The sequence below is a fragment of the Stegostoma tigrinum genome, chromosome 13 (assembly GCF_030684315.1).
Source record: "Stegostoma tigrinum isolate sSteTig4 chromosome 13, sSteTig4.hap1, whole genome shotgun sequence".
NCBI classification, from domain to species: domain Eukaryota; kingdom Metazoa; phylum Chordata; class Chondrichthyes; order Orectolobiformes; family Stegostomatidae; genus Stegostoma; species Stegostoma tigrinum.
This window is the reverse complement of record NC_081366.1, coordinates 26216911-26243664: the sequence shown is the minus strand read 5'-3', so window position 1 is coordinate 26243664 and position 26754 is coordinate 26216911. Positions and strand designations below refer to the sequence as shown.

The 26754-nt window shown below is 43.7% G+C and overlaps 1 protein-coding gene and 1 long non-coding RNA gene across 5 annotated transcripts in view; one reads left to right on the top strand and one right to left on the bottom strand.

Moving 5' to 3' along the window:
- The window catches only part of LOC125458166 (uncharacterized), a 35510-nt gene extending 11795 nt beyond the window's left edge, over positions 1-23715 (bottom strand). For 2 of the 3 annotated variants that reach the window (XM_048543129.1, XM_048543130.1), the window contains exons 1-2: positions 10030-10640; positions 4472-5058 (exon numbers count right to left, since the gene is read on the bottom strand). In XM_048543129.1, the coding sequence (XP_048399086.1) occupies positions 4472-5058; positions 10030-10219 (777 nt within the window). In that variant the 5' untranslated portion in view covers positions 10220-10640. Of the gene's footprint in view, positions 1-4471; positions 5059-10029; positions 10641-17345; positions 17528-23602 lie in introns of those variants that run through there. The other variant, XM_048543132.1, reaches the window with a different exon arrangement.
- LOC132210465 (uncharacterized) overlaps positions 1-26754 on the top strand; it is a 152974-nt gene that overhangs the window by 48153 nt on the left and 78067 nt on the right. For both annotated transcript variants that reach the window (XR_009446608.1, XR_009446609.1), the window contains exon 4: positions 10881-11007. This is a non-coding gene — a long non-coding RNA (uncharacterized LOC132210465). The remainder of the gene's footprint in view (positions 1-10880; positions 11008-26754) is intronic.

The following is a 26754-nucleotide window of genomic DNA, read 5'->3' as shown; positions in this document are numbered from 1 at the left end:
TTTCGAACACTGCTTTCAGTCTGGTATCTAATGGACGATCTACACTTAATATTTTGTTTCCTACTTTGTAACCAGCTAGCTACATAAGCTGCTCCTTGTCATTTACCAGCACATACTCTCACTTAATATTGAGACTACTATGCAGGATTTAGTGAGCAATTTCCATGCAGTTGCACTAGGTGGCTGAATGCTTCAATATCACGTGAGGAGGGGGATGTACATTAATCAAATTGAAAAGTACCATGAGTGATGACTGAGATTGGGAAGACCAGCCAGCCCAGACTCCCCGGAAGACATAGGCCCTTAGGAAGCTGCATGTGATTAAAGTTCCCACTTCTTTTTCTCAAACTACTGCCATGCAGTAACAGCGCTTATTTTCCCCAGCACCCTTGCTGTGTGTGTGCAGCTGTGAGACACAGTAAAAAACACCAGGTGTGCAAATAATGTTATTAGCATTCCATCACCAGGGAGAAAAAACACCCATGTGGCCAACCAATCAGTATCATGCAGGGCCCCTAGGAGCAAAGCCTACGTGAAAGAAAGTGAGGCGGAGGGTAGGGATCAAATCCAATTGGAATTGGAGGGGGTCATATGGCACTGCATGCCCCACAGTGCCCACCTCTCCTGAAAAGTATCAAGAGTACAGATGGATACCAAGTTCTGTTTCTCTAGGGACACCTGGGCACAAACGTAACTATGTAAAAAGAACAGTTCTCAACCCACTGACTATTAATAGCCAGCTTGGCCAGCTCCAGGAGTAGGCCCTTGAGGAGATCCTCTGATCTGCTCGCAGCACCCCGACCTCCGGGCCAGGTGGCCAAAGATCAGGAGCGTGGGGCTGAAGTGCAACCAAAAACACAAAAAGAGGTCTTTGAGATAACTGAAAAAGGAGTGCAAGTGCCCAAACCCAATATGTACATGGTGCACAGACTCCACATCGCTGCAAAACAGACAGTTGGGCTGAGAGTCTGTGAACCACCACAATCTGCAGCTACATGAGACTGCTGCACGCAGCACCCTCCACCCAACCTGGTCCCCAAGAGAAAGAGGATGGACTCCCATGTAGAGAGCCCTTCATTCCTGTCACCTGGTGGCAAATGGGCACACCAAGTCACTTCTGGGCACTGGATGAAGGAAATGCCGGAAGCGGCTCAGGGTGTGGGGCCCAGGCTCCCAAATGGAGCCACTGCCCATGACGTAGGTAAGTTAGTCCCAGCCCAAGACAGAATATCCTGCAGATCCACCCCTGAGTCTGCTTTTTTATTTCATTCAGCTTGATCAGAGATTTTATTACACACCTCCAGAGCACACAGGATTTGAACCCAGGCCTCCAAAGTCCAGAGATAGGGGCACTACCACTGTGCCACAGGGCCCTTAAGTTTCCACTTTTATTTCATTTATTAATACTTTGGTAAATTAGAAGTTCTAAACAAACAATTTTGAACTTGATGGATTGGATATGTCCATTATAAGAGGTATGGTTTAGGATACAAGCAGCAAACATATGTTAGGTTTTATGTTGGATGAAGCTTAAACAATTGGAAATATTTACCAAAGTTGCAAAAGCATGGATCTGTGTGTTAGCCAGATATTTGATCACTCAAGTTGGCTGTAGTATAAGTCAACAGCTGGCTAGACAAGTTCTTATGGCTTTCTACTGTGCTTTCTTTTCCTTTTCGCCCTCCTGTAGTGATTATACTGAGATTAGCGATGTAGACCTCATAAAAAAATTGAGTTTCCTGATTGGTGCTGTTAATCTGATCCAGTCAGGAAGCCCTGGCTGACAGTTATAAACAGAAGCAACAGAGGTTCTGAGATAACAAGGTGTAGAGCTGAAGAAGGGTCTAGGCCTGAAACGTCAGCTTTCCTGCTCCCCTGATGCTGCTTGGCCTGCTGTGTTCATCCAGCTCTACACCTTGTTACCTCAGATTCTCCAGCATCTGCTGTTCCTATTATCTCTGCACCAGAGGTTCTGTTCACGCTGACAGCTCAGTATGAAGGAGCTGGATCAGTATCAAGGATTCTCCATGGGTAAATAAAGAGTGGCTTGGTGACAGGATAACGGCTAATGTGGAGTTATTTCACCCTCCCATTTTCAGTTACATTCAATTGCCAAAGGAAATTGATATGCATGTCTGATTGGAAATGTTTACTTTCTTTGGAATTTTAAATGAACATTCAAATCGCTTTAGCTATGTGGGGCAGTTTCTGGAGTGTATTCAGGACGGCTTTCTAAAGCAGTGTGTTGAAGATGTGACGACAGCACAGGCTACTTTGGATCATATCGTAGGATCCCAGCCATGTGGAAACAGGCCATTTGACCCAACAAGTCCACACAGACCTTCTGAAGAGTATCGCACCCAGGCCTACCCAATTCCTGCATTCCCCATAGCCAAGACACCCAACCTACATGTCCTGAACACTACGGACAATTTAGCATGGCCAATCTGCATAACTTGCACATCTTTGGACTGTGGGAGGAAACCAGAGCACCCAACAGAAACCCATATAGATACAAGGAGAAGGTGCAAACTCCACACAGACACCCAAGGCTGGGTCCCTGATGCTGTGAGGAAAAAATGCTCACCACTGGACCATCGTGCCACCTTTCTAGTATTTGGTGATGAAAAATGGTTAATTAACAATCTTGCTGGTAAATCTTAAAGGTAAAAGAACCTTTAGGATGAGTAAAGACAATTTGATAGAATTTTATATTTATGCTTGAAAGTGTGATAGTACAATCTGAAGCGAGGATGTTAAATTTAAATAAATTTGAATAAAGAAAATTATGAAAACATAAGGTACAAGCTGGCTGAGATAACAAAGTGTGGAGCTGGATGAACACAGCAGGCCAAGCAGCATCTTAGGAGCACAAAAGCTGACGTTTCCGACTTTTCTGATGAAGTGTCTAGGCCTGAACCGTTAGCTGTTGTGTTCCTAAGATCTAGCTCTACACTTTGTTATCTTGGAATCTCCAGCATTTGCAGTTCCCAATATCCCTAATACAAGCTGGCCGAGCTTGGCTGGGAAAATACATCAAAAGGTATCATTGTCCGTAGGAAATGGATAATCTTTAAAGAGCAATTATGAGTTATGGCATCTACTGGCTATTTTGTCACGCTGAGTGATACCTACAGGGTGGGTTCGATTGCTGTGCTGGTCTGAAGTTACCTGTGAAGTCCCACCTTCTCAACTTTACCCCTCACCAGAGGCATGGTGACCATTAGGATAATTCACCATCATTTATCTCTCTCTAAAGTTATCTATCATCCTCTGGGGCAAGAGTGACTTTACGCTTCTTTAAAGACACAAGAGGAAAAATGGCCCACCCATGGGTGAGAAAAGAAATTAAGAGTAGTATCAGATCAAAAGGGGTCATTTAAAAGTATGATGTTGGAGATATTAATCAGACTGGAAGCTGATAAATCTCCATGACCTGATAAAATACATCCCGGGGTACTAATAGAGGTATCTACATTGATAATGTATATGCTATTTATTATCTCCTAAAATTCTATAGATTCTGGAATAGTCCCAGCAGATTGGAGGTTTTGAAATGTACCACATTATTTAAAAAGGAGAGAGGGAGAAAGCTGTGGATTAAAGCCCTGCTAGTCTAACATTAGTGAGTGGGGATTCAGTAATGGTAACACTATTGAACATCAAAGGGCAACAGTTAGATTCTCTCCTGTTGGAGATGTCATTGCCTGACATTTCTGTGGCCCAAATATTACTTGCCAGTTATCAACCCAAGCCTGGATGTTGCCCATGTCTTGCTGCACATGGACACATACTGCTTCAGTATCTAAGCATGAATTGTGCTGAATATTATGCAATAATCAGAGAATATCTCAACTTGACTTTATGGTAGAGAGATTGTTATTGATGAAGCAGCTGAGGATTGTTAAGCCCAGGACAGTACCCTGAGTAACTCTGAAGAGTTGTTACTGCTACTGAGTTAATTGGCATCCAACAACCACAATCATCTTCCTTGGTATTAATTATGGCTCTAATCAACTGAGGCATTTTTCCCTGATTCCAATTGGCCTGGCTTTGCTAGGGCTCCCGAATGTATCGGAGAATCACTAACTTGTACTCCAGTTCAATGCTTCTGAGCTGAAAGAAGTCATGGCAAAGATGTTTCAGGTAGATATGGCAACCCAGTACAATCCTGTACAGAAGCTCCTAGATATCACTATGCTGGCAATTTGCCTGTATTTCCACCTTCAATCTTTGTACAATAGTAGATATACTGTTTTAAAATGGCCTGAATGGTATTAAGGCATTGATGGGACAAACGTTGAAGGATCTTTGCTAATTTTGGCTGATGGGAATCCTTGATCCTGACATAGGACATCATTACTGGATATAGAACATTCTGTTATCACTATTTCTTAAGTTTGCAGCAGCAAAATACATGGGATAAATAGGGTTAGTAAATAAGCAAGACTCATTAATAATTTTGACTAACCTTGCCTTGGAAGCTACTTCTCTCAACTTGTTCATGGGACCCAAATATTGTTTGCTGCCTTCTCAAAATATCATGTTCCTCCTCGGTTTTCCATTTGTTCTTATTGCACCAGTTGTTTGAGCTTAATGTGTGCTTTCTCTTGCATTCTGTTTCACTCTTTCTAACATCTGTAAAATCAGACTTCACTGTTTCTCTCAATTCTGGGACACTATATTGTAAATTGATTGTTTGTATGATGTCTTTCAAGCCAAAGAAATCATCGTCTTCAGATAAAGATGGTGCTTTAAATTCATCCTCTTCATCTGAGAGAATAAAATTGTAGGTCCTTGGCAACAGCACTGTCCTACTGCCACAGGATAAATCAGAGTAGAGGTCGGAGCTTGTTGATGTTTTTCTGCTATGGATGAAGATATTCTCTTGTGTATCAGATTGTTTCTGATAAAGGCAGGAAGGGTTTGATAGATCCAACCCGGAGTCTTCTGACTGACTCCTCCCAAACCATGAGGAGGCACGTTTATATTGACAAGAACCACAATCTATATCATCTGAAGTCACAACTTCCTCTTTTTCAGCTTTCTTTTTTTTACCTGAAATGAAACAGCTCACATAAGATACTTCCATCAATAATTTTAATATTTTCATAGGAGTGTCCTTGGTGGTGTAGTATTGTCACGAGGTCAGCCAGGTGAACCTCACAGAATATGAGTTCCCTGATTGGGGCTGTTAATCTGGTCCAATCAGGGAGACCTGTCTGACGGCTATAAACAGGAGTATCAGACATCCTGTTTACTCTGAGAGTTGGCTCTAAAGGAGCCAGATCAGTGTCAAGTACTATGCATGTGTAAATGAAGGGTGACCTGCTGACAGCATACCGGCCTCTGTGTAGATATTGCAGATAGGTTGATGTGCAAATGTGCTGCTAAGGCTCAGGCTGTGCTGAGTTAACTCATTTTCGCAAGATAGCAGTTAGCATATTCTAAATGGGCTTCAATTTCCTTTGCTAAAGAATGGAAATAAAAGCATTACTTTCAAATGATTGACAATTGGTGGACGTAAATGTAATGAGGAAAAGATCAGTGTAATTTGGGGGTCGGAGTTAGTGGGCGATGATGGTTTACTGTAGTGGCACCAGAGCACTCATTGAGAGGCCCAGAGTAAGAGCAACATGAATTCACGTTTCACCATAGCAGGTGGTACTCAAATGCAATTACTCAAATTGCATTTAATTTTAATAAATTAATCTGGAATTGAAAGCTAGACTTAATCATGATCATGATAGGTTTTTATAACCAATCGGCTTTACCAAAGCTTTTGGGAGGGAATATGCTATCCTTACTCAGTCTGGCCTATATACAGCTTCAGACTCAAACCAGAGTAAGCCATTGACTTTTAGCAATTAAAGCTGTTGGCTTGATCAAAGATGCCCATGTTCGTAAAAGAATAAAAGAATCACCATCCTTTATTGTCTGAATATCTGTATCGCATATTTGTTCTATTGGATAACAGTACAGATTACTGTGACATAATCTAAATAAAACATTAAATTTTCTTTCCCCCATTAATTTAGCAGGAAAATCATTCTGGGTCATGTTTATTTATGTAGGTTTGGTTTAAATGTTATTTTGGGGTAAGGATAAAATCACGCTATCTCAAGTACCAAGTGGCAAGTAGCAAGGAAAGGGGAACTCTAGCACAGTGTAAAATAATGGTTAAAAAGCAGGAAATAAAAATGAAATATGTACATACAGTGTAACTATATTATAAATATATTTGCGAGACAAGAATACTTTTATATAATTTATTCCTTTTCTTTGAGTGTCCACTTGCAATGCAATATTTTGCCTTCATTAGAATTGGGTTACCTGCTGCAAAGCAATAAAACAGACAGCCAGGAGTCCAAGCAGAGCCTTGTGGCTAAATTTCCATCAAGATTCTACTGAAGTCAAATACTTGTGTAACTGGAAATTCAACAAAGCCGATAACAACTCTGTTTTTCTGCCCAATGGGTCCCTTCTAATAAAGCTTGACTATAAGAATTAACACTTTAAAACCTGCAATATGGAATTTTTTCTGAAATAACATTAGACAAATTCTTCAGGCTCTGAAATATTAGAAACTAGTGATACAACTGAAGATGTGCATCAGGGCTCTGTAGAAGTCCTTGCAGATGGACCGAAAGGAGAATTCCCCATAATGTTTAAACTTCTCATTGTAATTTGCCTGATCCTTGGCTAGGATATGCTGTGTTTGTGTCCAACACTGAGTTAGAATCAAGGATTCAGACAAATCCATAGTACTTACTTGGGCAGTTACGGATGAAATGCAGGAGAGATTAAAATCTAGTGTAAAGTTTGAGTATCTTCACACGTGATTTTCAATTGACTCCAGATCTTCCCGCTAATCAATCCTTGACCCAAACCAACTATTTCACTGCTTAGGACTGACTGCCTTGACTCATCCAAACATCAAAAGTGATGACTCTCCTGATTTGTTCTGACTATCATTATTGCCCTGACCTCTGCTAATCACCTGCCCACCCTATAGTACCGAGCAAAAATCCCCAATGTTTAAAACACTGGACAAAACCTCGGACTTTTCCAATCTCCAAAATAGTAGACAAAACTATGAACTTTTCAAAACTTTTAGAGGGTAAAAGCAACATCTGGACTGAGTTCTGTGGAGAATAAACATACACAACTCACAGAACTGAGATGGATATCTGGAACTATGGTTCAACTTGGAACTCCAAATTACATCTCCACTTTAGGAAGACAATCAACAAAACCTAACAGACTGTACCCGGTGCGGCTTTCTCTACATTGGGGAAACCAAGCGGAGGCTTGGGGACCGCTTTGCAGAACACCTCCGCTCAGTTCGCAAAAAACAACTGCACCTCCCAGTCGCAAACCATTTCCACTCCCCCTCCCATTCTCTTGATGACATGTCCATCATGGGCCTCCTGCACTGCCACAATGATGCCACCCGAAGGTTGCAGGAACAGCAACTCATATTCCGCCTGGGAACCCTGCAGCCATATGGTATCAATGTGGACTTCACCAGTTTCAAAATCTCCCCTTCCCCCACTGCATCCCTAAACCAGCCCAGTTCATCCCCTCCCCCCACTGCACCACACAACCAGCCCAGCTCTTCCCCCCCACCCACTGCATCCCAAAACCAGTCCAACCTGTCTCTGCCTCCCTAACCGGTTCTTCCTCTCACCCATCCCTTCCTCCCACCCCAAGCCGCACCCCCAGCTACCTACTAACCTCATCCCACCTCCTTGACCTGTCCGTCTTCCCTGGACTGACCTATCCCCTCCCTACCTCCCCACCTACACCCTCTCCACCTATCTTCTTTACTCTCCATCTTCGGTCCGCCTCCCCCTCTCTCCCTATTTATTCCAGTTCCCTCCCCCCATCCCCCTCTCTGATGAAGGGTCTAGGCCCGAAACGTCAGTTTTTGTGCTCCTGAGATGCTGCTTGGCCTGCTGTGTTCATCCAGCCTCACATTTTGTTGTCTTGGAATCTCCAGCATCTGCAGTTCCCATTATCTCTGAGACTGTAGCCTGGGACAGCTTTTATACCTCAGGCTACCCAGGGCAGACAGTATGGGGCCGATGGAGATACCAGACATTTAACCTCGATTGAAATCCATTCACACACACTCTAATGATCGGAAAGCAAATTAACTTCAGAAAAGGACATCAAGAGATTAAAGAAAACTACAGATTTAAAGAGAGATAATGGGGAACACAGATAGTATAAATTCCAGCTCCCCTACCCCCCCACTCATTCTCACCTAAGGATCGTCACTATTTTTTCAACTACAAGCTTCGCCACCGGCTTCCATCCCCAACAAGCAGTTTCTGAAGCAAGACATTAGAGAAGACAAATCAAAAGGCTGAACAGAGAAGCTGAATTGGGAAGCCGAACAAACAGTATCATCAGAACAAAGGACATCTGAGGGGTGTGAAGCCAGCTAAGCGCTATCCGAAGAACAGCTTTCAGACATGGGCCCATTCCGAACCAAGAGAACTGACGGCAGGAACCTCAGCAACTGGGCACACTTCAAAACTGAGTTTTGAGTGGAAAACACAAAATCCCAAGACCCCAAAGTTCCAATCTACCTAACAGAGAGGGGAGGGTGGGTGGTGACAGTGCACTGGGATACCATGGTAGGAATTCTGATAACGACTGTCACTAAAAATGTGGTTTTCTGTATGTGTCAGTAGGACAAGGATCTAATAGCATTAATCTACTAAATAGTGCAATTTAAAGTATTACTATTCACTGTATTATTAGTTGTGTCAATTTTCCTTATTTATTACATTGTCTATTTCCTTGTAGTATACTTATCTTTTATATTTTAAATAGACACAGAGATTCTTTTGCCCTCATACATCCGTCTACTACCTCTTCATTTCACATTCTCTAAATAAGTCATGTCCAGAACGAGGGATCATGGGGTGACTCTGCTCAAACTACTTAAAAAATCAGAAAATGAATGATCACAAATGAGAACCCGACACCCCGAAAACATGGTTATCCTTGTACATTGTTTGACCCTCAATTCGACTCATTGTTCCACCCAACCTGACCTAAAAGTCCGTCCAAACTAACTACATGTTCACCAACCAACCCAACCTAACCACATTCTCATCTATATCCATCTGTTCATTAACTCACTTCACCCACATAGCCACATACTCATCTCACCCATTTTCTCAATCACTCACTCACCCTGACTGAAATTAACTTCACATTTACTATATAACAGGTAATAGTGTAAAGAAAATGTCCTGTCCTTCCCTCTACTCTGGTCCAATGAAATTCTCTGAAGGAAGATGTGTATTTCTGTAAAATCTAAAGAAATGAGCTGCACCGATGAGTCAGGTGAATTCACAATCATCACAGCAATCCAGACATTACTGCTGCTGCTGAGAAGATTCAAATCCTCATATTTCTTTTGTACACTTGGATCATTGTGGTGCTTCAAAACTTTATTGCCCAAAGAAAGTTTATTAGCCTACTATAATGACATTCTCAAATAAAGGGTCAGAATATTAATGGGCCTTTATTATTTTAGATGTATTGAATTTTGTTTTTAATTCAGGCATTCATGAAAAGTATTCATTGAAAGGCTTCCCTGCAAGTTCTTGAAATGACCTGCACCCTGCATTAGGTGGGACTCACATCTTGTAGTCAGTGAAGTGTAGTTTGAGTTGCTCCTGTCATTAACATTTACAGCATTGATCCCAGTGACACAGATATCCTGAACACATGTTGTAGCACTGACACAAACTCCCTTCTAATTTCAGATTTACAGCTTTGATCCTGAATTCCTGTAGATCCATAATCAAAAGTGATTCAAGCTTGTAATATCCTTAAATATTCTCTAAGAGTTACGTCAGAGCCACAACTCCTTCACCACATTAACAAAATAAACATTGATTTCTAGCCACATTCATGAAGGACTGCCCTTTTAAAGTTTAAGCATTAAAGTTAGGAATTGCCAAGTGTACTTCAGTGTACTCATTTAATTGACAATAACAATGTTACCTTTTCTCCATTTCAGCAAAGCAAAGATTTGTTTCTTCCGACCAGATGCCATTCCAGTAAAATTGATCCTGTGGATCCCTTTCTTCCTTTTCTTAAAGTTAAAATTACAGTTCAGATGCAGAAGCAAATAATTCTTGTCAAATAATTCTCTCCTCTTTTGAATTAGAGCCTTTTTCTTTTCCTGAAACATAAATCAGTAATTTAGCAATTCTGTTCTTTACGGATGAAGTGAACAGGTAAGGAACTGGAACTGGTCAGAAACTGAATAAGCAACCTATTTATAACACAGAAAAACCTAAGTCATGAAATGAGCAGTGAGGAATACAATCGGAGCAGAAGAATGAAACAGGCTGTTGTTTTGTGTTCAAAGTGGCCAAGCGACATATTTCTACACAGCACATTAGCTCTGTGCTATGCAAAGTGACGCTGTCCTCTCCTCAGGGGATGTATGCTGTGCAAAGTGACGCTCTCCTCTCTTCAGGGGATTATTCTGTGCTGAATACTTCTGATCTGCAGAAACATGATGCAGATTGCCTTTTCTCAGGATTGGTGTACTTCAGGAGAAACGTGATTCTCGACACTAACAGAATGGCCACCTGAACACAGTTTGTAAATTCTTGAAACTGCAAGTATTTACTGCAATTGTAATCCATATCTTACCATCTAAAAATCTGTACAGTTCCTTCAAGCATGTACATTATATACCAATTATTCATCAGGCTACAATTTTGCTACCAGGATAAGGGAAACAGATTTCATAAACAAATCATGAGTCATAATAGCATCTATTCTTTAACAGGTTCAATTTGCAGTTAATTCTGGTAAATCTTTCCTTTTTTGTCTCTCCTCAGTTGATCTCAGTGAAGTTGGATTCTTCTTCTTAGGCAGACCCTCAAGATCAAACGTGATTTCCTTCCACTCCTGGGCTGTGGACACTGTCGTGATGCAACGGATGATACTGGGCCCACCAATCCTGCTGTAAGTGGTGTTTGCTAAGGCAGTAGGGTAAGATGGCTTGGTTTCCGCATGCTCCTTCCAATGTTTATTTGGCATCCACTTTGGCTTATCAGAGATACTTGAGATGCTTCGCACCTTTATTGATATTTTTTCCTCCAGTTTGAGTAGCCTTGGGTAAGAATTTCACACAGGCCAGTGGGTATTTGCATGTTTTTTTTCAGGGAAGCTTTCAAGACAATCATGAGGAAGGGGAGGCAATGGCCTAGTGGTATTATTGCTGGACAGTTAATCCAGAGACCCAGGTAATGTTCTGGGGACCTGGGTTCAAATGGTGCCACGGCAGGTGGTGGAACCTGAATTTATTAAATATCTGGAATTAAGGTTGTAACGATGACCATGAATCCATGTCAATTGTCAGGAAAAACCCATCTGGCTCACTAATGCCCTTCTTAGGGAAGGAAACTGCCATCCTTACCTGGCCTGCCTACATGTGACTCCAAACCTACAGCAATGTGGTTGACTCATAACTGCCCTCTGGACAATTTGGGAGTGTGTCACTGGCTGTCTGGCCAGTGACACACTCATCCTGTGAATGAATTTAAAAAATGAAATATTTTCTCTGCCCTCTTGCTAACTGCTTGCTGTGCAGACGCTGAGAGTAAAGAGCTCAATTTAAATGTTTTGTATCAGGCATGCAGACAATGTGGCCTAGCTAATACAGCAGATTGACTGCAACCAGTGCCTTGACTTGGGGCTATTGACCTGAAGGAGAACAGTGTTATTAGAGCACCTATGCTGACATTGGATTTGTAGGATCATACAGAGACATCACTGGTGACATTCTCATAGAATAGAAAGGTTTGCTGGATTATTGCCATCAACCACGCCATCACCGAAGCAACTTCCACCAGCAGGAGGTCTGATGCCGACTGCTGATGCCGCCGTCTCTGTCAATGTCACTGAAAAGAAGAAAAGAAGAGAGAAGGAGAGGAAAGTGGAAGTTGGATTTGGCTGTCCAGATGCTCAGCAGCAGATGGGCTCAAAAATGCCCATCATGTAAAATCACTGGACCAAACCTTGGACTTAAAAATAAAATAATTGAAAGGGGCAGCTGAACTGGAGTCTGGGAAGAACACACACACAGGCACACCTGGAACTAATGGAATTCACACCTCAATTCTGAGACAACAATCCACAAGATTGAGCAATCCAACCTGTAAACAAAATTTCAGACTGCTTGGAACCTACACAATACTGGACATTCTAACTTCAATTTATACTCAGTCACACAAAACATTGGACATTCCCTGCAATCAGGAAACCCATTCAACTCTGATGGAAAGACATTAACACCCATTCTGGGAATCAAGAAGACCAATGCAACTTCACAGACACTATTGCAATAATCAAGAACCATATTCATTGCCAATAGCACAGATATTTGAACTTACTCTATTAATCAGGAAGGTCAATTCATCTCTTAAGGGAGTAACAAAGACCAGTACAAGAAACCAGATTTGGCAGACTGATGATGGACCTGAAATTCTGTAGATCAGCAGGCCCACACTGTCCTGGAGAGAGTTCCTCTGCAGTTTTCAATGAAAGAAGAAAAGAGCTCAGTAACCACACCAGGAGAAGAACCCCTCACAGAGAATAATCTTCACTGCAGTCTCTAACCGACAACCAGAGACATCTGAGAGTGCCAGACCAGACCAACAGATTTCAGAGATAGTAGGAACTGCAGAGGTTGGAGAATCTGAGATAACAAGGTATACAGCTGGACGAACACAGCAGGCCAAGCAGCAGCATCAAAGGAGCAGGAAAGCTGATGTTTTGGGCCTAGACCCTTCAGACATCTGCTGCACAAAATTGCATTCTCTCAGGGGTGAGCTCAATTTTGTTGAGGCCCCAAAAATCTAACCTAGTTACAGGGAGGGGAGTTCAGTGACGGTGCAGAGCATCCCAAGGTGAGGAAAACGGAGAAAGGGCCTGGGATTAAAGTTACCTTAATCAAATTCAAACTACTGTTTCAGTGTATTGCTGTAAATTAACCTGTATTAAATGGATTATTTAGTTCTAGCACCTGTAACCAATGGCATCAATTTTCACTATTAATCTGCCCTTTTGTTTCTTGCAATATGTTCACCTTCTCCTTTTTTTCTTAAATGTTCATATTCAATGTGATATTTTAATAGAGATTCTTTTACCCTGAAACATCTGCCTCCTGATTTATTATTCCACCTTCACTAACCTAAATCCACTGTCAGAGCCAGGGGCCAGGTGGCTGATCCAGGCTGCCTGAGAGTCCCAGTAGGGTTACTGATCACAAAGACCAGAACTCCCCACACAACAGCGAGCCGGGGAGGATGCTGCCAGAAGGAATGTGATGTAGACGGTGTTGCAGGGGCAAAATCTCTGACGGAGGACAAGATCTCCTCCTATGTGTTTAAGAAGATGCATATATCAAAGAAATGGGTTCTGGGTCTTTTGAGAGCTGAGCGTCTAGGGAAGGAGTAGTCCAGTGGACAGACAGCAAGCAGCAGAAGTGCTCCATAGAGAAAACAATCTGGTTCCTCTGTCTCTAGCTACAGGTTGAGGTATTAGACAGCAAAGCCAGGGATCTGAAGGCAGCATTATGACAGGCAGAGGAAGGCTGTAACGTGAGGACCAGTATGGGGGAAATGCTGCATGCAGACCTACAGCAAGAGAAGCAAGAATGATTGCAAATCAAAGAAAGGTATCGAAACTGGGTAATTACCTGTGGTGTCAGGGTACAGAAGCCAAGACAAGTGAACAGGCACTGAAACAGGAGAATAGCCGCCTGGGGGAACAAGTTAAAGTGTAGGAGGAGAAGCTGAGGGATATTCAGGTAGCCTGTAGGGTAGCCTGTGGTGAAGGGTTCAATAGGGGAGAGCACAGTCCCTGCCAGGGGTAGATCCATAAGCTCAACCTAGCTCTGTCCCAGGCCAAAGGCATGGGTTATCTGATAAGCCCAAATATGGCCCGGTCAGGCAGGAGAGAGTGAGGGGGTGAAGCGGGAGTGGACTGTAGGGCAGTTGGGGTCACTCGGTCACCTGTGACACCAGGGGGAGGTCTGGTGGGGCAGCAGGAAGAGCAGATACATTACAGGACAGGGGGGGGGATCTCTGGAACACCACCTTTGATGCCAGGACCAGGCTCGCTTTGGCAACAGGTGGAGGGTCTACCAGTGCCTGTGGCACTGGGAGCAGGCTTGCTTCGGCAACAGGTAAGTGGGCACACAGGGCCAGCACAAGAAGGGTCAGGACCAGGCCCTATGAGCCCAGTATGGCAGTGAGCCCTGCCATGGTCATGAGCAGGGGGATCCATAGAGTTGTTTTCTGTCTCCACATGAAACCCGGCGGCTCAGGGCTATGGTAGCATACCTGGAGAAACTCACATGCAAAGGGGACCCATTGGTACACTTTGTGGAAGTGGAACAGGTGGGAGAGACCAATAGCTGTGTTGGTGCTGAGATGGTAAAGTTGCTGCTGTTCTCCCTGCTGTACAAGGCCTTCTTGGCCAATAGCAAGAAGGGGTAGAGCACATTCTCTGCCATCCAGGAAGAGATCCTGGAAGCTATGAGCTTCAATGATGAAGCCTATTGCCCCGAGTAGAGAACACTGTAGAGGAGGCAGGTGTAACCCTGCTGGCATTCGCAGACAGGCTGTGGCCTGCTTATGTGAGCACCTGTGGAGGGTACCTGGACCGAAATAAACTCTAGGGGGGACAAATGAGCCCACTGGCTCCGGAGATAGCAAAGTGTGGAGCTGGATGAACACAGCAAGCCAAGCAGTATCTTAGGAGAACAAAAGCTGACGTTTCGGGCGTAGATGCTGCTTGGCCTGCTGTGTTCATCCAGCTCCCCACTTTGTTATCTCAGATTCTCCAGCATCTGCAGTTCCCGTTATCCCTGGCTCCGGATCCTGGTTGTCAACAGCCTGTCGAGATTGCAGACCAGGATCCCCAGACTACCAAGGAGACGGAGGTAAGGCAACTGTCCCTCGTGTTTAGGCACAGCCAATGGGATGATGGGCCACCCAGAGGTAGCGTGTACAAGTTGGAGCCCGCTCAGAATAAGGAGTGGTACCCAGGGGGAGGTAGCCCTCTGAATAAGAAGTGCAACTGTGGGAAGAGTGGCCATTAGTTGAATGATTGCCCCAATTCATGGAGGAAGGGTGAGGGGAGAAATCTTCCGGTGCCTGTCTGGGAACCGTGTCCATTGGCGCAGGTGTCCCTTTACTCCTTTGAGGAGTTTCTAAAATTGCTTCAGTCCGCATTCGCAAGGGTAGGGACAGCAGCCCTCACAAGCCCACACCAAAACCCTGGCCTGTGATTAGAGCCGGGAGGGTTCAAAGGAGGCACAGATGGGCCAGCAGGGAGGGGACTACCCGGAGCTGACTGTACCAGTGGGGGAAACAGGAAAAACTGCACCCCTCACTGAGGCAAGAGCCAGGCTGGCACACTAGCCAACAAAGGCACCCAAATAGGTACCAGCTGAGAATTGAGGGGCTCAGGCCTGACAGCAGCAGATCAGGATAGAGGGGGAGCAAAGGGGGTTGCAAAGGTAGCAGTAGCCCCAGATCTGAAGACGGTCCAGGGGCACGATCCCGTCCTTAGCCATCTCCTGGAAACGCTGACTAGGGGAAAGAAGGTAGCGCATCTGCACAAAATAATGAGGCAGCCAGGTGGTGTGGCTCATACTAAGGGGGCAGGCAACCAAGTAGTGGCCCTGGATGATGGGAAACCCCCAGGGGAAGCCTCAGTCCTACAGGCTGCAGGGCCTGAGCAAATTAACTGCCTGACAGGGCAGGTTAGCCCTGCCCATCGCTTATGACTCAGGAAGTTTCCCGGAGCCCCCGGGGAAGGGCACACTCCCACAGGTCACAGATCACACAGCAGCCCCGGACTGTGGAGAGACCCCAGGGGAAGCCACAATCCCATAGGCCACAGGCCCTGTGGCAGTAAACACCCTCCTCGGCCAGGTCAGCCCCACCCAAAGTTTGGAAGTCGGGAGGTGCTCGCTCCAAAGACAGGGACACTATGGTCCCCAAGCGTGAGAAGAGAGGCAGCAGCCCCGGGATGGAGAGAGCCCCCACAGGAGGCCACAGGCCAGGCAGCAGCTGCAGGCATGGAAGGGGGTCCGGGGGAGGACACAGCCCCACCGGCTGTAGAACTAGGGTCAGCCAAGATACCACCAGGCCAGTCCATCCATAGTCTAGAACTTGGGAGGCCCCCTGTTAAGCAAAGAGAGAGCAGCGCGGAGGACCCTCTGAACACCAAAGCCGAGCCTGAGGTACTGCTCAAGGGCAGGGGTATGGTTGTGTTCCAGGTCCACAGGGAAGGACAGTCAGGTGGATAAGGTTTTCACTGCTGGGTTGCCTGAACAGGGGGTAACTGGTAGGCCCCAGTGATAAGTGGGGCATTTTACAAGATGGGCGTCCTGCCACCCAGGGGACTAGGTTACAGTAAGATATACGGAGGGGGAATGGGGGCACAGGACCTAGGCCAGAAACATCAGCTTTTTGTGCTCCTGAGATGCTGCTTGGCCTGCTGTGTTCATCCAGCTTCACACTTTGTTATCTTGGATTCTCCAGCATCTGCAGTTCCCATTATCTCTCCTCCAGCTCCCTACCGTTTTAAGTACAGGACCAAAACCCTGGATTTTTAACAAAACCCTCAACTTTCAACGGACCTTTTAAGATTAACAATAAACAGTAGCTGGTCTAGGCTCTGGGCAACACACAGTCACAGGGATCGCTCCCTGGAACCATTGTTCAGTTAGAAAATTCAATTCACACCTCAACTCTAAAAGAACAATGAACAAGACCTAAAACAACTTAACCCAGACACCACAGAGGCTTTACAGATAACAAGACATCCAACTTTCAATTAATATTTATTTGAAGAAATACTGGACATTCCACCAAATCGAAATGCAGTTACACCTGCTCTACACTATCAGGGAGACAGTTCGCCTCAAAAGGGGCCAATGGTAACACAATTGAAAAGCACAGATTTTGGTGCAAAGATAAGAGACTTGCAATTTAGAGTAACTTCAGGCCTCGATCTCACCTGAGAAAAGGAGAGAAGAAAGAAGTGATCGACCTGAAGAGCTATTCCCCACAGCTACCAACAGGAGAAGGACTTCGGAGGGCTCCTGCTGAGAAAGACTCCTACAGCCATCTCTAACCACCAGCGACCAACCATCACCTACAGGCCAAACAACCAAAGACATCTGAGAACCACTGACCTGATCAACACCACAAGGCGTCAGACACATCTTGAGGTGAAACCCACTCAGAAAACCCACTAAAAAGTCAGAAAACCAAAGTACTCACCCAATCATCCACAACACGTCTTACAGCATCAGTGGACTCAACCCAGACTGAAGACCTGCACCATCTGAAGTCTTCAGTGAAGTACTAGCTACGGCAGGCAGGAATGGCCAGCTGTAATTCAAAACACATTTGTCCCCAAGTGGTGGGCTTATTTTACTCGAGGCCCAAAGTATCCAACCGAGCTGGCAGGGAGAGAAAGGCAGGTGGGTCATAGTGCACGGCACCTCAAGGTCAGGAGATCTGACAAAAGTGTCTGTGTTTAAAGCTACCGTTTAGTTTCTAATAGTAGTTAGTTTGTGTCAAGTTAAGATTAGAAGATTAGAACCTCTACAGTGTGGAAACAGGCCCTTTGGCCCAACAAGTCCACACTGCCCCTTGAAGCATTCCACTCAGACCAATCCCCCTATAACCCCCACACCCTCGAACACTACAGACAATTTAGCATGGCCGATCCACCTAGCCTGCACATCTTTGGATTGTGGGAGGAAACCCGAGCACCCGAAGGAAACCCATGCAGACATGGGGAGAACGTGCAAACTCCATATAGACAGTTAGCCAAGGCTGGAATTGAACATGGGTCTCTAGCGCTGTGAGGCTGCAGTGCTAACCACTGAGCCACCGTGCCACCAATAATTGATAGTGTCAGTTTCACTGTTTTGTATTTTTTTTATCTTTTGTAATTTATTCACCTTTGTATTATTTCCTTGTTTATTACATTTGCCTTTTATTTCTTGTGATAAACGCATATTCCTACTTAATAAACACAGAGATTCTTTGCCTGAAACCCCTATCTACAGCTTTCTTGACTTCACATTCTTAAAGTAAGCCCAATAGGATTAGAACCTGGATTCTGTCATCATACAATACAGCCAAAAAATGAAGTTTAAACGAAATAGAGAATGGAAGGTGTGCTGGATACCTAATGGAATAGTAAACTCTAGAGATAAAAAAACCTTGCGCTCATATGAGGAGCTTGAACAGTTCATCAACTTTACTAATAACTTTTATCCCAACCTCAAATTAACCAGGACCATCTCTGATACCTCTCTCCACTTCCTGGACCTCTCTGTCTCCATCTCTGGTAACTGCCTCAACATTGACATTTATTTCAAACCCACTGACTCACATAGCTACCTGGACTACATCACCTCTCACCCACACTCCTGTGAAAATGCAATCCCATACTCCCAATTCCTCCACCTCTGGCGTATCTGCTACCAAGATGGAGGGTTCCACTCCCGGACATTCCAGCTGTCCTCCTACTTCAAGGACTACAAATTACTCTCTCCATTGATTCAAAATGCCCTCAACTGCATCTCTTGAATTTCCTACACTTCTGCCCTCACACCCCCTCCCCCCAACTAAAATAAAGACAGAATCCTCTTGGTCTTCACATACCACCCCCACCAACCTCTGCTTCCAGCGTACCATCCTTCGCCACTTCAGCGACTTACAATCCGACCCCACAACCAAAGAGATATTTCCCTCCCAACCCCTATCTGCCTTTTGTAGGGACTGGTCTCTCTGCAACTTCCTCGTCCGGTCCACATTCCCCACTAAACCCACTTGACACCTTTCCCTGCAACCGCAAGAAGTGCAACGCCTGCCCCTACACCTCCCCGCTAACCTCCATCCAGGGCACAAAGCAAACTTTCCATACCTGACAGAGGTTCACCTGTACATCCTCCAGCCTGGTCTACTGTGTCCATTGCTCCTGATATAGCCTCTACATTGATAAGACCAAGCACAGGCTTAGGGATTGTTTCATGGAGCATCTGAACTCTGTAAATGATAATCATTAACAGCTTCTGGTCTCTAGCCATTTTAACTATTCCTCTCACTTCCTTGATGACATATCCATTCTGGTCCTCCTCCAGTGCCACAATGATGCCACACGCAAACTGGAGAAGCAGCACCTCATATTCCTCCTCAGGGGCCTACAGCCCAATGGTCTAAACATGGAATCCGCCAGTTTTAAAATCTCCCCACCCCCGGCCTCATCCCATGTCCAAACATCCTTCTCACCCCACCTCCTTGACATGATACAACCTGTCCATCTTCTTCCCCATCTATCCACCCTACTCTTCCCACCGAACAATCACCGCTACCCCCACCCTGCATCCACTTATCACCATCCCACCTACCTTCCCCCAGCCCCACCCGTCCTCCCTCTATTTATTTCCCAGCTCACTTCCCCATCCCCAGATGTGAAGAAGTGTCCTGACCCGAAACATTGACTTTCCTGCTCCGCTGATGCTGCCCTACCTGCTGTGTTCCTTCAGCTCCACATGTGTTGCTTCTGACTCTGCAGTTCTTACTACATCCAGCTAACAATCAATATTTGTGTAAAACCATTCACAACCCAAAGCCAATTTATTATTTTTTGCCACAGTTCCAAGAGAACCCTTTGTCTTGCCATGATCCTTGAGGTAGTACATTCAGTTAGAAATAATTTGGGATTAATTCTGCTGGGTCTACATCTAGGTATTGAACTGTCATCAATATTCTACATTCTCCATTTAAACTCACTCCAACGATTAAAATCCATATGAGCCCCTTTGGATGGCATTGTCATTTTCCTAGAACTGCATTCCAACAAGTAGGAATTTTTGGAATTTCGATTCCAACCATGTACCAATATAATTATGTAATGCCACTACAGCTTTGTCATAATTCAAACATTCTGATAAGGTGAACTGACACGGATTATGTATTAATTCAGTGAGGAATGCCATTGTCAAACTGGGAGAGGCTTGTAACACCAGACAGTACGGTGCCAAAATGTGAAAATATCTAACATTATCCAGTCTTAGTGTCATATAGCATGGAAACAGATGATTTGGTCCAAGTCATGTGCACCAACCAGACATTCCAATCTGACCTAGTCCCATTTGCCAGCAGTAGGTGCATATCCCTCTCAACCTTTCCTGTTCATTTACCTATCCATTCAGTAATGTTAACAAACATATTTTGCAATAAGAGATCTGTAATTTCATGTACACTCCAATAAGTTGTGAAATTTTAGAACATTTGCTTCCATGATGTTAATTTGAATTGAAAAAAGACTAGCTTCATGTTTACTACTTATTTACTAACCACAATAGCTATCATCCTATTCATTGAGGTGCATACAAACCCTTGTGGGTCTCCATCAGCCAGCACTGATCCCAGTGGAAAGTTGCTAGTTTCGTTAAATCTAATTGTCTAAAATACTATTTTTAAAAGAATTAACCTCCCTTGTAGCTTGATTTAGTGAATCTGTCAGGATTACTTTTGAGTTATCACTGGTTGAATGAAATCCATGCTTCAGTTAAATCTATGAACACCAATTTCATCTCAGTTTCACAAATGGAGTGAAATATTTCCTTGGCAGTCTATTGCTTTCTGATTTTAATTCCAACTTCTACTAGTTGCTGGAATTGCCTCGAAATTCTTTGCTGTATTAAACAGATGTTGCCAGCAGCTGTCCATCACAAATCCTGTAAGTCTATTTGGGAAAAAAATAAATAGGCCAATTTTGTTTAGTAACATTTGTTGAAAAGTGTTATATGCAAATGTCAAGTGAAAACAAAATTATGTTCAGACTTAGAAAAAAAGGGTACTTCTGTAAAGAACAAATGATGTACTGGAATCACATGCCAGCACAATTTATAATTCTAAGGGAAGTAAGTGAGAAGAAAATAGGTGCAGAAAATTGAAGATGCTGATAGCAAATCTTTCTACGATAATCAGCGGCTATTTGTTTAGTGCTGAAGTGTGATTTTCATGCTATACAACAAAAGGGGAGAGTTGAATTGAAGCTGAAACCAGATACAGCAGGAAGGATGAATGTATGAAATTTATAAGTAATAAGAATTCCTCCTAATAAATAGAATGTCTGTTTAAGTTTAAAAAAGAAGTCCTCCAAATTTCTCTCGCATTTCTTCCCCTTAACACATTTCCTCCAAGGCATTGACTTTGCTATGAAATGATAGGACTGCAGTGGTAGCCCTCTGGCAGATTACAAGACTGTAATAGCCTATTAATCAGCTTGTCAGTGACTGTTTTGACTGGTTCATCCGGTTAACATTCAAAGCATTGCTCATGTTTAACACTGGAATGAGGAAATTTAAAAGTTTCTACTCAAAATGACAAAATGTCCTGTATGAAAGCTTTTTTTTTCTGTTTTTGATGCCGACATTCCTGTTACAAGAGTTTTGTTGTGCTTTCCTTGGTTTTTCTCCATTGCACCCCCTTGAAGCATTATGCTCCTTATCCCTAAACACTAGTACTTAAAGGACTGAAAGGTTATTGGTGAAATGCAGGAATGTCAAGTTGATGTCAAAACCAAATTGGCTGTTATCTTTTTGAATGGTGGAGCAGGCTCAAGGTGCCAATCGGCCTACACTTGTTCCTTATTCATATATTTGTATGTTCATTGTATTCATGTGTGACACTCAAAAGTGAGCCCCAGCATGCTGTTCTGACAAGAAAGGCTGCATCCTGTTGTTACACTACAGTATTTCTAACCCAGTTACTAGATAGCAATCAGATGCAACAATTTGAGTCAGTACTCTCCATTCCATGAAGCTGCACCACAGCCAACATTTCTATTAGAACAATAAAACCTACCAACTCATCACAGACTAAGCATTTAGTGAGTTATCTGTATAACTCATCGATTCACTGATAAAGCTACATAAAATATTTTCTGTTTTTATTTCCAATTGTATGCTTCCATCTGAAAGGCTTTGAATTAAATACCTTAACTATAATATGTTGGTTAGTATGTTGGATCACATGGGATACAAAGTTGGCTTGAAAGAGACGAGGCAGAGGGCGGTTGTAGAGGATTGCTTTTCGGACTGGAGGCCTGTGACCAGTCATGTGCCATAAGGTTCCTCGCTGGGTCCACTGCTTTTCATAATTTATATAAATGATCTGGATGTGAACATAGGAGGTGTGGTTATTAATTTTGCAGATGACACCAAAATTAGTGGTATAATGGACAGAGAAGACGATTAATCTCAGCATACAATGAGACCTTGATCAGATAGACCAATAGGCCAAGATGTGGCAAATGGAGTTTAATTCAGATAAGTGTGAGGCATTGCATTTTGGTAAAACGTAGGACGCATACAATTAATGGTATGGCCCAGGGGAATGTTGCTGAACAAAGGGACGTAGGGGTGCAGAAGCATAGTTCCTTGAAAGTAGAGTCACAGGCTGACTGGGTGGTGAAGAAGGCATTTGTCATGCTTGTCTTCATTGGTCAGAGCATTAAGTATCGGAGTTGGGATGTCTTGTTGCAGCTGTACAGGATTGGTTAGGCCATTTTTAGAATACTGCATACACTTCTGATCGCTATAGGAAGGATGTTTTTAAACTTGAGAAGGTGCAGAAAAGATTTACAAGGATGCTGCCGGGACTGGAGGGGAGATGCTGAATAGGCTGGGGCTTTCTTCCCTGGAGCATCAGAGGCTGACGGTTGACCCTATAGAGGTTTATAAAATCATGAGAGGCATGGATAGGGTGAGAGCCAAAGTCTTTTTCCTGAAGTGCAGAAGTCCAAAACTAGAGGGCATAGGTTTAAGGTGAGAGGGGGAAGATTTAGAAAGGACCTGAAGAGTCACTTTTTCATGCAGAGGGAGGTGCATGTATGGAACAAGCTGCCAGAGGAAGTGATGGAGGCTGGTACAATTACAACATTTAAAAGGCAGCTGGATGGGTATATGAATAGGAAGGGTTTAGAGAGATATAAGGAAAATGCTTGCAAATGGAGCCACATCACACTAGGATGTCTGGTCAGCACAGCCGAGTTGGACCGAAGGGTCTGTTTCTGTGCTGTATGACTCTATGACTCCATATAAAGGAGAAAGGTGACAGTTAGTTATTATAACCTTTAAAAAATTGCTCAAGACAATCAGTAGGAGCAAAGTGGCTCAGTGATCATGAAATGGAACTTGAAATTGATCTTAATAAATTTGTTTAATTTACATCACATGTAATTCTGAAAACACATTTCAGAATTCCCACAATTAAAGATGAGAAAACCTTACGAAGAAGTTAATTCAGAGATAATAGGAACTGCAGATTCTGGGGAATTCGAGATAACAAGGTGTGGAGCTGAATGAACACAGCAGGCCAAGCAGCATTTTAGGAGCAGGAAAGCTAATTCATTTGTTTTATCTGTACGCTGCTATGTATTTCAATTTTCAAAATGACATTCACATGTTATTTCCTGTATTCATTACAAAACACAGAAATGTTGTACTTACTGTAGCTGTTACGTTAATAGCTTACTTAACAACTTTGAAGGAAGTACACAAGAATGCTCAAGCCACACAATATCCTATTTGTGACTTGTAAGCTGTTTTCCGAGACGGCTTTTACTCTCGATTGCTGCCTCACATACACTACTTCTTTGCAAGTTTCTTTTTGGCCTGCATTCCTGGGATTTTTTTATGTATGGCTAGGTTTCACCTAAAATGTGTAATCTATCTGTCTCCTCTGCTGGATCAGTTCCATTGTTCTCTCAGCTTTCCGAAGGAAGACACAATTGTCAATGGGTGTTGCTTACGTAGGTAATGGCTGTCTTTAATGGAAAAGACGAATGTTTCACAATGAGGCGTTTAAATAAACAAGAACAAATACAATAAAAGTTTGAAATATTTGAAATACATCGCAAGTACATTTGCATCTGTAAGAAAAAAGACAGGCTACAAGTTAAAGGATCTACAGTCAACAATCTATCCTATTTTCTTAACAGATACTAATGGATTTACTGAATGATTTAGTGTGTTTTCTTACTTTAAAATTTTTAGCACTCGCAGTTTCCTTCCTTTTAGAGTGCAAACAGAATTCCTCATTAAATTATGTGTTTAATTCTGTCACAGTGAGAGATTCTTTGAAAATCAATTACTTTTCAGTTTTTACTGAGAACTTTGCCCCTGCCTGTTTCCCATCTACATGCTGTCTCTCACCGGCTTTCATCTGAAAACGCAGTCAGTTTTCACATCTAAGCTGATGACACCCAACTTCACATCACCATGCCTGTCAACTCCTCCATTATCAACTAAATGAGCATACTGCTTGCAACATCCAGTATCACATGAACAGAAATTTCCGAAACTTAAATATCCAGATCTCCTGTTCTTTGGATAGTTGCAGACTGAATATATGTTCAGAGATATGCATCAGAATCTCTTGGCAGGCCTGACACTCCAAATCAGTGAGTTGTCTGGAAAGCTCCCATTGCCCCATCTCTGAAAATGTCTGGATTAGACTTGGACAGTTCCAAATTAATTTTGCAAGATTTATGCTTTACTCACAAATTAAGTACATATTGTAGCATTTTAAATCAGATAATATGCAAAATGCAATCTTTCCAATTTTACACGTCAGAGTTACTTTACAAATTAAGTGATGAGCATATAACTGCGGAGGGGCAAGGGGTGTTTACTCAGTATGTGACGAGCTGCTCAGTACACAATGGCTGAAAGGCCTTAGGCAGTGATCTGTTAAACTGTGCCTGTACTGCAGCTGCCCCAAGCTTTACCGTAGATAACAAAGTGTGTAGCTGGATGAACACAGCAGGCCGAGCAGCATCTCAGGAGCACAAAAGCTGATGTTTTGGGCCTAGACTCTTCATCAGACAGGCTCTCTTATGAAGGGTCTAGGCCCAAAACGTCAGCTTTTGTGCTCCTGAGATGCTCTCGCCCTGCTGTGTTCATCCAGCTCCACACTTTGTTATCTTGGATTCTCCAGCATCTGCAGTTCCCATTAGCTCTGATGCCAAGCTTTACTGTGCCTCTTTACATGTAATTTTGCATCTCAGGATGTGCTTGGAATTTATAACTCTCAGTCAAGGGTAACTGTTTGCACTGGAAGACAAGCAAGTTGCAGACAAACCAAATAATCCCCCAGCTGCTGTGGGTGTTTGTCTCAGGTGTGAGCCTGGAAACAGCCTGTTTTAACAAAGACCTCTGTGTCATGCAGTGGTTTAGGAAAAGCCTCAACATCACTCTACAGACCTTCTTTACAAAGGCACATTTCAGCAGGGGTGCAACGATGCCTTCACCATTCTCAACTGCCTACTCAAGAGCAGTGCGCAGTGCAGAAGAGATCCATACATGCCTGAACAAACTAACAGAAAGTGCCCTTCTCATCACCAGCCAATCGTGTCCTGGTGCTTGTTTGAAACTTCTGGTGATGAGGCATTCTGTTACATAACTTTGACAGCCTGCCCAGGGAATCATCTGACAGAATTGACTGTCTCCTTTTCCCACAATTCCTTGAGGATGTTATGTGCTGGACACTGTGGCATGTAATTGTCGTCAAGAGTGTTTTGCTGTACAAACTTTTCTGAGGGGCAGCATTATGATACAGTCCAACTACTTAGTGTTTTAACAGGTACCGTGGCCATTCTTACAAAACTATGGACGAGTAGAAGTTTAACACGTAATATTTGGTGTCTGTGTACAGAGAAGGTGCTTGCACATGTTGATGCAGCTGCATAAAAATATGGCCATCACGTTATGTGCAATGCTGGGCACATGGTGTTTTGTACATGGTGTTCATACAGGCAGGATTCATACTTGACTTCCAGATGAGGTAGAAGGTGACTTTTGTGACATTGACTCTGGGAATGGGCCAGATCCATACCATGTATATCACCTCACCACCTGATGATCAGGTTCTTGCTCACAATGAAGAGATTGTATGGATCCCAAATGCCCAGTTTCTGCCTCATTTTGGTGATGCACACTTCTCTACCTAATCCCTATGAGCCATTTCCTGACCACCTTCAGATAATCTGAACTGATGATGAAGGGGACAATGGTTTTCTCAGCCCATTTTTCAAAGAACATGGCCTTGCTCTTGCCTGGACTTACCTTGGACCTCATATTCCCCTTGGGAACCCTGCAGTCCAATGGTATCAATGTGGGCTTCACAAGCTTCAAAATCTCACCTCCCCCTACGGCATCCCAAAATCAGCCTAGCTCATCTCCACCTCTCTAACCTGTCCCTCCTCCCACCTATCCCCACCTCCCACCTCAAGCCAAACCCCATTTCCTACCGACTATCCTCTTTCCACTCCCTTCACCTGTCTGTCCTCCCTGGACTGGCCTATCACGTCCCTACGTCCCCACCTACATTCACCTATACCGGCCCAAGCTATACCTGCCTCTTTGAAGGTTACATGGAACAATTCCTCTTCCGTACCTACACTGGCCCTAAACCCCACCTCTTCCTCCATTACATTGATGGCTGTATCGGCGCCACCTCGTGCTCCCACGAGGAGCTTGAACAGTTCATCCACTTCACCAACACCTTCCACTCCAACCTCACGTTCACTTCGATCATCTCCAACACATCCCTCACCTTCCTGGACCTCTCTATCTCTGTCTCAGACAACCACCTAGAAACC